Below are 14,707 nucleotides of genomic sequence, written 5' to 3' on the forward strand. Positions count from 1 at the left end.
CCAGACTTTGAACTGTATTTGCTAATCGGCATTGCTGAATGGCTGCAAGGCAAAAGTTACTCAACTCCAGAAGTGACTGAATTTCAAGGCAACTTTTTACAGATCCAGCCAAACAGGGCATCAGCACCAAGGAGCGGGATGGGCACAGTGCTTTATCTTCTTTGGACTCAGCCCTCGGATGCCAGGCCCTTTCCAAGAAGCAGAAGATCCCGCTCTAGTGGGATCTAGTGGTCTAGTGGTCTAGTGGATAGAGCACAAGACTGGGAGTCTGAAAGTCATGGATTCTAATCCCAGCTTCACCACTTGTCTGCTGTGTGACCTTGGGCAAATCATTTCACTTCTCTGTAAAATGGAGATTGAGACTTTGAGCCACAAGGGACAGGTACTGTGTTCAACCTGATTTAGTTGTATCCACCCCAGCTTTTAGTACAGGGACTGGCACATAGTAAGCACTTAACAAATATCAAATATTATTATTATTATTAATAATTATTATTGTCATCCTGAATTCTAGGAGCTCAGAGATTTCAGCTGTTTTGGAAAATCTGGGCCACAGAACAGGAAAGCAGCTTTTTCCAGGGCACAACAGGAAGAGAGCTTGTGATCTTCCCCTTAACTCCGCTTCTTTCTTTCACATGCACAGCCCTGGAGCAACAAGGTGGACAAGGGATGGGTAAATATGACTTCCAGAACCAACTCTTTTCAGCCTTTACTCAGCCCAGTTCTCCAGCCGGTGTTCTGACCCACAGGAGAGATACACTGCTGCCATCTGAGGAGATTCTGAACCACTGCAGCCTACACTGCTGCTCCAGCCCAGCGAACTCTCCCTGTCTACCAGGCCGAGGGTCAATAGTCAATTTCTTCCCCTATTTCCAGAGAGCCAGAGACAATAAGGGTGACCAGGGCCCTGGACTCTTAGAAAAGGCTTCATGATTCAAACAACTGGGAAAAGAGCCACAGATCCATATGCCCTGGGCCTAAGAGAAATCTGACAGAGGACTAAATAGAAATCAGCCAATGAGCCTGGAAGAAATTGAATCCCCTCTCCCTTCTGTTCCATTTTTTATTGTTTCCATAGGAATTTGTGCCTAGGGGGAGGAAGAGGTGGCCCTGATAGGGTTTGCTCTAGGCAGATGGCTGTATTCTCTGAGCTAAGAGAAAGGAGGTGGGAGGAGGGGATGGGGAAGGGAAGGTGGCAGGGAGCGTTGGAAACCGTGGGCCGAGCCGTGCCAAATCTGAGGATCCAAATAGAACATTTGCCACTGAGAGATGTTGGGAAATGATTTTTGAGAAAGAATTGGCAGAGAAAGTTAGGGACTCCTGTGCCATTCTACCCCCCACATACCCAACTCATCTTTGTTAAATAGATAATGACCAGAGCCAGGGCTGCCATCAGGCTGGCTCTCCCCAAGCCTGCCCAACTCCCAGATGGGTCTCCTCATTCTCTGCCTCTCTTACTCCAGGACAGCATCTCCCTGCACAACACAGCCCCAGACTGAGGCACTAAATGTCCCTTCCTCATCTCCTCCCCATTCTACCTTGCTGGCTAAAATGGGGGAAGGTGGGAGCAGGAGGAGGAGCCAGAAAAGAAAGAGCAGGAGGAGAAGGAGGAGGAACAGGCTGCCCCTGACCCTTTATGCCAGGGACTGCTGGGCCAGAGGCCAAGGCCTGTGCCATCCATCCCACACTGCCTCCCCTCGACTCCTCCCCGTATTGAGTTCCTGCGCCAGCCCAGCAGCACAGCCAGTTGCTGCAGCTCTACTCCCACCTACCAGCAACTTCAGATTTCAGGCTGCCCTTCCCCCAAGCCTGAGCTGGTTTCTTTAAAGGCAGTGTGACTTGCTTGGTTCTGCTTAATAACAGCTCAGTAATTAGCTTCACAATTTCCCTACTATACTTATAATAGTCTCCATTAAAGTTATGGGGTTTGCAAGCCGTAATGGCTTCCAGAGTAATTAATGCGCAACTGGGTTTATTGCTATATTTATTTTTAGAATGATTCTTTTTTTTCTTTAGAAGTCGTTTTGGCCAAGCATCAGATTGTAACTGAAACACCTGTCCCCAACCCCGTCACCCTCTCCCCCCTCTCCCTCCCTTTCTTTTCCCAGTTAGATCAATCAATTATATTTATTTGAGCTCTTACTGTGTGCAGAGCACTGTACTAAGCTCTTGGGAGAGTACAATATAACAGAGTTGGAGGAACAGGGCAAGCAGTGAGCCCCCTTCTCATCCAGCTGAGAGGGAAGGAAGCCCAGCTTTGGTGGCGGGGGGTGGGAAGGCTGGGGAGGGTTCCACCACAGCACAAAAGAGTGGGAGAGGAAGAGTGGAGGAGGGAGAGAAAGAATGGGGGCTTGCCCAAGCAGACAGCACCCCTCTCTCACCAATCCAGTAAATTCTTGTGTTTCCCCCCGGGTCCTGCTAGGCCCTATCCAGGATACCTGATCTAAAGGATTTCTCAGAGAGCAAATGGGTAATGGGGTGGTAGAGGAAGGGGGATGGGTCACCCTATAAATGGTTCTGTCTTATCTGGGTCCCTCAGGCTGAACCTCTTCTCTGAAGCAGGCAGACACCCTTCCCCAAACCGGGAGACTGCCTGCTCTCTCCCTGGATGGCATCCCCATTCCCCAACTCCAACTACATCCAAATCCCCCTACTCAGCCCTACCTGCTGGGGAGTATAAGTCCATTTTACCCAGACCAGATGAACATGTTGCAAAGCTGCTGGATTGATGAGGCAGGAGGATGGATGAGATAACTTCTTACCCTGTTGTCTGTAAAATTGTTACTTGCCTCAGAAGAATGGAGAGAGGCTGCAGGCTGTCCTTTGTCAGCAGCAACTTGAAAGGCCTTGTCAATCTCACTGAAGCTTCTGACACTGATGCTCAGGGGCTGGCAGGCCAGGTCTGCTAAGCACATTTCTGTAACCATTCATTCATTCATTCAATTGTATTTATTGAGTGCTTATGGTGTGCAAGGCACTGTAGTAAGTGCTTGGGAGAGAACAATACAACAGTAAACAGAAACTTTCCCTGCCCACAATGAGCTTACAGTCCAGGATGGGACTGTCGGCCTTCCCTGCTCAACTCTCCCCAGGACCTTAGATATTGATACTCGGGGGCCTAGGTATCAACAGTGAGCCAGAGCTGAGCCACCCTGAAGCTAATGAACTGCAATCAATAGTAGACTAGGACAGTAGGGGAAAGGGACAGGTCCCATCAGGGGTCTGGAGGGAGGAGGCTACACCTCTGTGTTGACTGGGATGATATCAGGACGATTCTGGGAAAAAAGATGCTCAGTTTGAGTAGCTGAACCTGCAACCTCTGGGCCTACCTGGTTCCTGAGTCACATTCATGAGCCAGCATTGGAGTCCCAAGGTTAATAAACCCATGGGATCCAGGAACTGTGGCTGGTGAGGGTCTCCCTTGCACCTACTGCAGCAGCACATATCCACCAGGAAAAGTTGGTGACCCAAACCTAGCAACTTATGGCTTATTAAGGAGTGGGGAGGAGGAGGAGGGAGAAAAGGGGAGTAAGGAGAAGGAGGGGTAGAAAGGAAGCCAGGGGGTAGGAGTAGGGGGAGGAAGAGGGGAAGGAAGAGGAGGAGGTTATCTGTTTTTTGCTAAAGTTGGCAGATCCCTTTAAGGGTTGCTGCAGTTCTCCATTCTGGTTTATGCCATGGACCCTCTCTCCCATGGGAAGGAAGTCAGTGGTGCAGGATGAGTACCCCCTGAGCGGCAGTCACAAGACAATCACGTTGCAAATGGAAAACCTTAATTCCATCAAGCATGCCTATGCTGGGCTCTATGGCCTAAGGGACCGTGAGGCAGCTAGGGAAGGTCCAGAAGAGAAAACATAAAGAGACAGAGGGTGGGGAGGTGGGAAAGAAGATAGGGCTATGAGCCTGTACACTCCCTCTTCCAGCTGGGCAGACCTGCTGTCTCCATAGGCATCCCCACTCTGGTAATTATAGAACATATGACGTGCTTACTGGCCGAGCACTGTACTATACAGAACACACGGGCCCTGTCCCTTAGGGGGCTCAAATATAAGAATATAAGGAGTGAGAGTTGAATGGTGAAAGACACATCAGGAGAGATGAAGCAAAACACTAAGACAAACCAAAGATCTGGAGAGGTGCACAAAATAAAAACAAAGATCTTCCAGGTGCTGTGGTCTGAGGAGTTCACAGTCACCATGGCAGGCACAGTGAGCTGGTCTTTCCAAGCTTCTGTGGCCATGGAGCCAGGTTGTGGCTGCTTCTCCCTCTTCTGCCAGGGTAGTGGGAGGTGGGCCGGGATGGAGGCTCCTAGAAGATGTGGAGGTGAGCTGTGGCGGGATCCCAGGGAGGCGACGTGATGGTCTGGTAGAGGGGCAGAGGGAAGGTAGCAGACTCCTGGTGGATTCCCTGGGCAGTGAGGTTTAGAGAGAGGCCTGGGGGCTGCACTTCTTAAGCTTAGATCTCCATGGCCTTTTGTGCACAGGACATGTCGGGGGCAGGGACCCTGGGTAGCAACAGGCTAAGAAAAACCTCACGGAGGAAAAGATTCTTTGAGGGCATCTCCCAAAGGAGAGGGTAATATTACTCAACAGAGTGTGCTAGGGCTGTTTCATATTTACTGAGCGCTTACTGTGTGCAATAAAGAGAGACAATCTCTGCCCACAACAAGCTCACAAGTTGAGGGGGGATCCCAATATAAATAAATAAAACTGCAGATATATACATAGGATATAATAACTGTCCTCGAGTCTTTATTGACCCATTCCCATGGAGGACCAGCAAAAGGAAATGGAATTCAATTGCAGCAAGACTCTTCAGAGAGACTCTAGGAGGCAATTTCTGACTGTCAGGGTGCTTCAACTCCAGAATCAGGCAAGAGAGGGCAGCTGGGAATTCTCCGTGGTTGGAAATCTTTCCCTAGAGGGACAAAGGATGCTCTCCCCAAGGGTTGAAGCCCCAGGGTGGCCAGATTGCCATCTTCTTCCCTCAATCTGTGAGTCACGGTTTATTATTTAGTATGTTGGCACTGGTGCAGCAAAAGCAGCAGCAGCAGCAGCAGCAGCAGCAGGAGGATGCATGATGCCACTGCTCCAGTCCTTAAAGTGCTCGACCCCCACCCCTCCAACTCCAGTATCCCAGACCCCTGTACCAGCCCCACCCTTGACCACAGCATGCCCAGCCCCTCCAGGACCGTCCCCCTGGCCACTGCCCTACGCTTGGCCCTTGCCACACCCCCATACCCAATCCCACTCCCAGTTCCTCCCTGGCCCCTGTCTCAACTCTTGTCCCAGCCCCATCCCCAGCCCCTGCCCCCTTTTGTTCTTACCTGCAGCTACCCCCACCCCCACTATGAGGTCTGCTCTCTGCCACTCACCACCCTACTCCCTCTCCTCACTCTGTATCCTAGCTGGCCACTCTGCTGGAGAACAGGATTTGTATTTTGTTTTTTTTTTTAGTTCACGAATCTCAGCCATATATTTAGTTTTGGTTTGCAATTCCTCAGTTCGTAAGGCTTCAGTCAACCCCTTGTTGAAGCATCTGCTGCCCTGAAGCCGGGGACAGGACTAGGTCATCATCATCATCATCACCAAGGGTATTTGACTTCTTACTATGTGCAGAGCACTGTATTAAGCACTTTGAGAGTACAATATAACAGCGATGACCCCTGAGGGAACCTCTCAGCTCTGCGATTCCATCACTAAAGGACTGGCCAGTAAGACCAGTGGGAAAAGAGCCAGAATTCCTCACCAGGAAGGAGGAGAGGCTCCATAAGAGCTTTTCAATTTAAGATTACTCCCACAGAGAAGGGTCACTAACTGCTCTTCACCCTCGCCGAGGACCCAAGGGTCATGGGTTAGGCGTGAACATGAGGGTCACAGAAATCAGCTGCCAAGGGCATGTGTCAACATTTTATGGAGTGGTTGATTCCCCCAGGGGCCCAAGGCAGCAAGAGCCATGACAAAGCCCAGGGCCTGGGAAACCCAATCCCAGGTTCAGCTGCCCACCTCTGCTGCCTGTTTGCTGCCCCTCTCTGAATTGCCATCTCCTCCATTTCTGTCCCACTGCTTTCCCGCTCTGCCCTTCTGCTCTGCATTGCAGGTGTCCATCCCCATGGGGCCCTGAAGTCTGGGCCAGCGAGTTCCCCAGAACCAACAGCCCTCCTGATTACTCCAGCCTGGGAGGTCACTGCAACCTCTGAACCTGCTTCCACAATGGGTGGGTTGTGAGTGCTGGTAAGACCGACACACTGTCATGCTTTTGCTGCTCTCACTCTGACCTGGTGCATCTTGGCCCATTTATGTCTCTTCTCCCTGTGCTCTGCTGTCTCCCTTCCGGGACTTCCTCCTGGCCAGGTAATGAGGAGCTGTGGGTCCAGTCTGTCTTGGAGATGCCGAAGAGACGGGACATCCTCGCTATAGTCCTAATCGTGCTGCCCTGGACACTGCTCATCACTGTCTGGCATCAGAGCACCTTGGCCCCGCTGCTCACAGTGCACAAGGGTGAGGTTCCCCTCTAATGCTCCTCCTACCAGTTGTCCTCCCTTCCTTACACCCTACTAGCCCCAGTGTCCTAACTTGAGAATAGGATGTTGGTTGCTTGGGAGCACTTTGGGGCTAAATGTCTTCAGAAAAGTGCTCCAGAGAGGACCAAGATTCTGCAAGGAAGGTGGTAGGGTGCAAGCACAGCTCTAGTTTCCTCTCTGGAGAATGTTGGAGTTGCAAGGGTCAGATAGGTAGGGAGAAAGAGAAAAAAAGACCCTGAAATTAAAATCAATCAAGAGATGACTTTATTTTTTGAAAGGATCACTCAAGAGGTCAAAGACCTCTTATCTGTTCCACCTATACAGCAAGAGAAGAGCAAAGGGAAACAGTGGAAACAGACAGAATAGAAAACTGAAATAACACTTTGTACACAGCAGATTTTAAGCTTAAACCACCTCTTGAAGTAAAACAGACAGATTTTCCTCTTTCTTCCTGAATAGGTAAACCCTGTAGTGCTTTAGCTAATGGGCTTAGACTAAGGCTCAACTGGAGAGCTGGGAAGTGCTGGGAAAACACTGGTCTCAGAACCTGAGAAGAACTAACACATCCCGTTGAGCCTCTTGGGGTCCAGTTGGCAACTGGAAATAGTGACCAAGTGCCTCTTGGCTGCCTTTTCCCTGTGGGGAAGGGGCAGAGCTAGATGATTCTGTGCAAACCCTCCTGGGCAGACCAGGCTGGGAGATTCCCAAGGAAGGGACCGATTGAACCTTTACAGGACCCAACAGTTCCAGACTGAGTGGGCCCCTTGCTTCAAAATCCACAAAACAGTGGGGGTGGACAAATCAAACTGTCCAATCCAGAGGACGCAGCCTTTATAGCCACGAGCTACTCACCCGGCCAATTGAAGACCAATTCCTGGCAGGTGAGGAGGCAGGACTGCTGATTTGTGCTAATCAATCAATCATATTTATTGAGCATTTACTGTGTGCAGAACACTGTAGTCCTCTAGACTGTAAGATCACTGAGGGCAGGGAATGCGTCTGTTTATTTTTATATTGTACTCTCCCAAGTGCTTAGGACAGTGCTCTGCACACAGTAAATGTTCAATAAATACGACTGAATGAACAAATGAATGAATACTAAGCACTTGGGAAAATACAGTGCCAGAACTGGGAGGCACATTCCCTCTACACAAGGAGCTCGAAGTCTAGAGGGGAAGACAGGCATTAAAAGAAATTATGGGTATGTACATAAGTGCTGTGGTGCTGAGGTTGGGGTGAATAAAAAGAAGCAGTGTGGTTCAGTGGAAAGAGCCTGGGTTTGGGAGTCAGAGGTCGTGGGTTCTATCCCGGCTTTGCCACTTGTCAGCTGTGTGACTTTGGGCAAGTCACTTAACTTCTCTGTGCCTCAGTTACTTCATCTGCAAAATGGGGATTAAGACTGTGAGCCCCACCTGGGACAACCTGATAACCTTGTATCTCCCCAAGATCTTAGAACAGTGTTTGGCACATAATAAGTGATTAACAAATATCATTATTATTATTATTATTATTAATAAAGGTTACAAATCTAAGTGCTAGGGTGACACAGGAGGGTGAAGGAATAGGAGAAATGAGAGCTTAGTCAGGGAAAGCCTCCTGGAGATGTGACTTTAATAAAGCTATGAAGGAGTCAGCCAGTCACTCAATCATATTTACTGAGTGTTTACTATGTGCAGAGTACGGTACTAAAGTGCTTGGAGAGTACAGTATAACATTATAGCAGACACATCCCCTGCCCAAAACAAGCTTACAGTCTAGGGGGAGAGACAGACATTAATATAAACAAATAGAATTACAGATATGTACATAAGTGGTGTGGAGCTGGCAGCAGGGATGAATAAAGGAAACAAGTCAGGGAAACACAGATGGGAGTCGGAGAAGAGGAAAAGAAGGCTTAGTTAGGGATGGCCTCTTGGAGGAGATGAGCCTTCAATAAGACTTTGAAGGTGGAGAGACTAATTAATAATGTTGGTATTTGTTAAGCACTTACTATGTGCCGAGCACTGTTCTAAGCACTGGGGTAGACACAGGGGAATCAGGTTGTCCCACCTGGGGCTCACAGTCTTAATCCCCATTTTACAGATGAGGTAACTGAGGCACAGAGAAGTGAAGTGACTTGCCCACAGTCACACAGCTGACAAGTGGGGATTCAAACCCATGACCTCTGACTCCAAAGCCCGTGCTCTTTTCACTGAGCCACGCTGCTTCTCATTAATTGTTTGTTGGCTATGAAGAGGGAGGGCATTAATAATAATAATAATAATAATAATAATAATAATGTTGGTATTTGTTTAGCGCTTACTATATGCAGAGCACTGTTCTAAGCATTGGGGGAGATACAGGGTAATCAGATTGCCCCATGTGAGGCTCACAGTCTAAATCCCCATTTTACAAATGAGGGAACTGAGGCACAGAGAAGTTAAGTGACTTGCCCACAGTCACACAGCTGACAAGTGGCAGAGCAGGGACACGAACCAATGACCTCTGACTCCCAAGCCCGGGCTCTTTCCACTGAGCCACACTGCTTCTTCTTCCAGGTCAGAGGCATGAAATGGGCAAGGGATCAGTGGTGAGACAGACAAGATCGAGGTACAGTGAGAAGGTTAGCATTAGAGAAGCAAAGTGTGCCAGCTGGTTTCTATAGGACAGTGATAGATAGTAGGAGAGTGATGGTCTGTCGGATATGAAGGGGGAGGGAATTCCAGGCCAAGGACAGGCCGTGAGTGAGGGATTGGTGGCGTGGTCTTCAGGCAGTAAGCGCTCAATAAATATGAATGAATAAATATGAATGAATAACCATAATAATGATGGCATTTGTTAAACGTTTATTATGTGTCAAGCACTGTTCTCCCCTCACTCCGAAACCTTATTGAAGGTTGTCCCACATGGGGCTCACAGTCTTAATCCCTATTTTACAGATGAGGTAACTGAGGCACAGAGAAGTTAAGTGACTTGCATAAAGTCACACAGCTGACAAGTGTCAAGGTACAGTGAGTTTAGTATTAGAAGAGAGATATGAAAATGCTGGGTTGCAATAGGAAATGGGCGATGTAAAATAGGAGGGGGCAAGGTGATTGAGTGTTTCAATGCAAATAGTAAGAAATTTCTGTTTGAAGCAGAGTTGGATTCATTCATTATCGAGATTTTTACCATCTGCAAATCAATGTACTAAGCACTTGGGAAAGTACAATAAAACAACAAACAGATAAATTCCTGCCCACAACGAGCTCACAGTCTAGAGGGGGAGACAGACATTAATATAAATAAATACATAAATAAATAAATAACAGATATATACGTATGAGCTGTGGGGAGGGAGGATGACTGAAGGAGCAAGTAAGAGTGGCTCAGAAGGGAGTGGGAGAAGAGGAGAGGCAGGCTTAGTAAGGGAAGGTTTCGTGGAGGAGATGTGCCTTCAATAAGATTTTGAAGTGGGGGGAGAGCAATTATCTGTCTGATATGAGCCAGGAGGGAATTCCAGGCCAGAGTTAGAATGTAGGCAAAAGGTCAGTGGAGAGGTAGACGAGATCGAGGTACAGTGAGAAGATTAGCTTTAAGGGAACAAAGTAGTAGGCGAGTAGTGAGGTCAGTTAGGAGGGGGGCAAGGTGATTAAGTGCTTATGCTTTAAAGCCAATGAATGGGCAACCACTAGAGGTTCTTGAGGAGTGGGGAAACATGGATTGAATGATTTTATAGAAAAAAGATCAAGGCAGCAGAATGAAATATGGATTGGAAGAGGGGAGAGACAGAAGGCAGGTAGGTCAGCAAGGAGGCTGATGCAGAGTCAAGGCAGGATAGGGTAAGTGTTTGGATCAATGTGGAAGCAGTTTGTAGGAGAGAAAAGGGTGAATTTTAGGGAAGTTGTGAAGGTAGAACTGATAAAATGTGGTGATAGACCACCTGTGTCATCTATGCCCTTAGATCTGTGATCTTTGGGCATTTGATATTCACTCCTTCCTCAACCTCACAGCACTTATGTGCATAATCTTTAAATTATGTATTATAAATTATTAATTTATATTAATATGCTCCCCTCTAGACTAGAATCTGTCCACCAACTCTGTTGTACTGAACTCTCCCCAAGTGCTTAATACAATACTTGGCACATAGTAAGTGCTCAATAAATGCCATTGCTTCATTGATTGATTGAATATGTGGGTTAAATGAGCAAAGTGAGTCTAAGATAATGCTAAGGTTATGGGCTTGTGAAACTGGGAGGATGGAGGTGCTGTTTACAGTGATGGGAAAGTCAGGGGGAGGATGGAGATTAGGTGGGAAAATGAGTTTTGTTTTGGACATGTTCAATTTGAGGAGTAAGCGGGACATCTAAGAAGAAATATCCTGAAGGCAGCAGGAAATGTGAGACTGCAGAGAAGGAGAGAGGTCAGGGTTGGAGATATAGATTTGGGAATCATCTACACAGAGATGGTAGTTGAGGCCTTGGAAGTGAATGAGTTCTCCAAAGCAGTGGGTGTGGATGGAGAATAGAAGGGGATCCAGAACTGAACCTTGAGGGACTCCCACAGATAGGGGGTGGGAGGCAGAGGAGGAGCCCACAAAAGGGACTGAGAATGAGTGGCCAGGGAGATGGGAGGAGAACCAGGAAAGGACACTGTCAGTGAAACCAAGGTTAGCTAACATTTCCAGGAGAAGGGGGTGGCCAACAGTGTTGAGAGCTGCTGAGAGGTTGGGAAGGTTTAAGATGGAGTAGAGGCTGTTGGATTTGGCAAGAAGATCACTGGTGATCTTCCACGGCTGATTCCATGGAAGGCAGGGAACAGAAGCCAGATTTGAGGGTGTCAAGGAGAGAACTGGAGAAGAAGCGTAGACAGTTTGCTCAAGTTTTCAGAGGAATGGAAGGAAGGAGATGGGGCAATAAATGGGGGGAGTGGTGGGATCAAGGGAGAGGTTTTTTTTTAAGATGAAGGCTACATTTGTATGCTTGAAAGCAGTGGGGAAGAAGGCTATGGAGAGATGGAGAGTGAAAGTTGAAGATGGCAGTCAGGGAGGGAAGAAGGGCGGATGCAAGTGTTTTGATAAACTGAAGGAATGGGGTTAGAGGGTTAGGTGGAGGGGGTAGATTATGGGAGAAAATGGGAGATGGCCTCTACTACCAAATAGATTATGGGAGAAAATGGGAGATGGCCTCTACTACCAAAGTGCTACTATCAAAGTCACCTCAACATGGATGGGGAGTGGAGGCACTGGCACTATGCAACAACCCCAGACACACCTTGGCCAAACTTTTACCACACCACCCGCACCATCTTACCCCTCAGCTCAGGGCTGGAGACAGATCGACTGAAGATGGGACTGTCCAATATAAAATGGGATGAATGGCCATCTTAGAGGGTGGGTTGGGGGGAAAGTAGGGGGAACTGGGCTGGGCTGGGCTTGGCTTGTCCTTATTTTCAGGCAGCTGAAAAGCCAGAGGATGAAGAGCTGGGGGTCATGGGACCTCTTTGGTGGACTGAGTCAAGGAAACATCCCGCCAGGCCTGGCCACATTCTCTCACTCCCATCATTCTTCGGGCTGAGCCCCAGAGAGCTGACCTCCCGCCTGACCCACCCCCAGAGGCTCCAGGGTGACATGCTGATGCCAGGTCCCTTCACCATTCCTTCCCCCTCCCCACTTCTCCCCCAGATGACAGCAGCGATTCCAGACGGGACCTGCCCCCAGGTATCGATTCCAGGGAGTACTGCCTGCTGGACCGTGATATTGTGGAGGTGGTCCGGACAGAGTATGTGTACACACGCCCCCCACCCTGGTCTGACACCCTGCCCACCATTCACGTGGTCACGCCCACGTACAGCCGGCCTGTGCAGAAGGCTGAGCTGACCCGACTGGCTAACACCCTGCTGCATGTCCCTAATTTGCACTGGATCCTGGTGGAGGATGCCCCACGTAGGACTCTGCTCATTACCCGCCTACTGCGGGACACCGGCCTCAACTACACCCACCTCAACGTGGAGACGCCTCGCAACTACAAGCTGCGCGGGGACATGAGGGATCCTCGCATCCCCCGCGGCACCATGCAGAGGAACCTGGCCCTGCGCTGGTTGCGGGAGACCTTCAACCGCAACAGCAGCCAGCCAGGGATCGTCTACTTCGCTGACGACGACAACACTTACAGCCTGGAGCTGTTTGAAGAGGTGCGGGGAGACAGAAGGGAGAAGTGGGGAGGAGATAGAGGAGGAGGAAGAGAAGGAGGCGGGAAGGAGGGAGTGGGGAGGAGGTGGAAAAGGAGGAGGAGGAGGTGGGGGGAAGAGGAGGAAGGGGAGGATGACGAGGACAGGAAGACACCGAGAATGGGGATGAGGAGGTGGACGAGAAGAGGATAAGGATGGGGAGGATGAGGAGGATAAAGAGGATGAGGATGAGGAGGAAGATGAGAAGAGGAGGATGATGAGGAGGAGGAGGAGAAGGGAGATGAGGAAGAGGAGGAGGACAAGAAAGGGCAGTGGGCTCCACAACAGCGGCTCACCAACCCCATCACAACTGGGGCAGATGGGGGAATGGGAAGGTTTTATCGGGACGAGAACCCCAAGGTCCCAGCTCCCTCCCCACCCCCCCTGCCCCATAGATGCGCAGCACAAGGAAGGTGTCGGTGTGGCCCGTGGCCTTCGTCGGGGGCCTGCGCTATGAGTCGCCCAGGGTGAACGCGGCAGGGAAGGTATTCGGCTGGAAGACAGTCTTTGACCCTCACCGGCCTTTTGCCATCGACATGGCTGGCTTTGCTGTCAACTTGCGGCTCATCCTGCAGCGTTCCCAGGCCTATTTCAAGCTGCGAGGAGTCAAGGGGGGCTACCAGGAGAGTAGCCTCCTCCGTGAGCTGGTCACCCTCAACGACCTGGAACCCAAAGCTGCCAACTGCACTAAGGTAGGGGGTGGCCTTCCCCTCCCCCGCCAGCTGGCTAGATGGCTGGGATGGGGGTAGGTCATGGAGATGGAGTCCAGGGGTGGCAAGTGGGAAGGTCTACAAGGTTTGCGTGGGTTGGCCACCGTGGGACCAGGGGAACATCAACATCAGTTGAGAGAACCAAGGAAGGAGGAGAGGGGCTGGGCCTGGAGCCACTGGAGTCACTTCCTCCCACTGACCATTGAAGAGACGTCTCCTGAGGAAATAATAATGATGGTATTGGCCAAGCACTTACTCTGTGCCAAGCTCTGTTCTAAGAGCTGGGGAAGCTACAAGGTAATCAGGTTGTCCCACGTGGGGCTCACAGTCTTAATCCCCATTTTACAGATGAGGGAAGTGAAATGACTTGCCCAAAGTCACAGAGCAGACAAGTGACAGAGCTGGGATTAGAACCCACAACCTCTGACTCTCAAGCCTATCCACTAAACCATGTTGCAGAAGCACACACTTGTTCCCCTTGTAATGAAACACAGGCTACAACAGCCTGTGCACAGCACTTAAGAGGGGCAAATGGGGCCTGGGGTCGGGGCTAAGGGGCAGCTGAGCAAATACTAGATGAGGGGGAGGGGGAAATATGACCCAACCTTTGTGGTCTACTTCTGGGGGTATTTGAAGCGGAATGGTAAAATTCAATACCCAAGGGACCAGAGGGGGTGGAGGAATGTGGCACCATGAGTCTTTCGGGGAATGTGGTAAGGGAAGGGAAGAACGGAAGGGCCAGGTCAGGAACCCCAGCAATAGAGGCACAGATAACCAATGGTTTGTTACCTCAGATCCTCGTCTGGCACACGCGGACGGAAAAGCCGGTGTTGGTGAATGAAGGGAAGAAAGGGTTCACAGACCCCAACGTGGAAATCTGATCCTGGAGATCCAGGTATGTGTCAAAGGCATCCTGAAGCCCTCAGGGTAGGGAGCCAGTGGATTTGGCCTGTGCAAAAAGTCTATCCCTTTGGAGCAGTGAGAAAAGAAACCTGGCAGCTCCTTGAGGGCCAGAATCATCTCTACTAACTCTACTGTACTAACCCAATGTTTAGTGCATCACTATGCACACAGCAGAGAAAAAGCTCTTTGAGAGCTGGGATCATGACTGACTCTATTTGTACTCTCCCAATGCCTAGTCCAGTGCTCTACAGACAGTAGATTGAAAACTCACTAAGGGCTATCACATCTACTATGTATTGTACTCTCAGTCAGTGGTAATCAATCAATAGTACTTATTGAGTGTTTATTGTGTGCAGATCACTGTACTAAGCACTTGGGAGAGTAC

General features: G+C 49.6%; 1 protein-coding gene across 5 annotated transcripts in view; it reads left to right on the forward strand.

The window, feature by feature from the left end:
* The window catches only part of B3GAT1 (beta-1,3-glucuronyltransferase 1), a 51,286-nt gene that overhangs the window by 30,377 nt on the left and 6,202 nt on the right, over positions 1 to 14,707 (forward strand). For 4 of the 5 annotated variants that reach the window (XM_029075059.1, XM_029075058.1, XM_029075061.1 and 1 more), the window contains 5 exons: positions 6,097 to 6,213; positions 6,351 to 6,497; positions 12,165 to 12,673; positions 13,105 to 13,401; positions 14,214 to 14,314. In XM_029075059.1, coding sequence (XP_028930892.1) covers positions 6,210 to 6,213; positions 6,351 to 6,497; positions 12,165 to 12,673; positions 13,105 to 13,401; positions 14,214 to 14,300 — 1,044 coding nt within the window. In that variant the 5' untranslated portion in view covers positions 6,097 to 6,209 and the 3' untranslated portion in view covers positions 14,301 to 14,314. Of the gene's footprint in view, positions 1 to 6,096; positions 6,231 to 6,350; positions 6,498 to 12,164; positions 12,674 to 13,104; positions 13,402 to 14,213; positions 14,315 to 14,707 lie in introns of all 5 variants that reach the window. The other variant, XM_029075062.1, reaches the window with a different exon arrangement.

Source organism: Ornithorhynchus anatinus, chromosome 11 (assembly GCF_004115215.2).
Source record: "Ornithorhynchus anatinus isolate Pmale09 chromosome 11, mOrnAna1.pri.v4, whole genome shotgun sequence".
NCBI lineage: Eukaryota > Metazoa > Chordata > Mammalia > Monotremata > Ornithorhynchidae > Ornithorhynchus > Ornithorhynchus anatinus.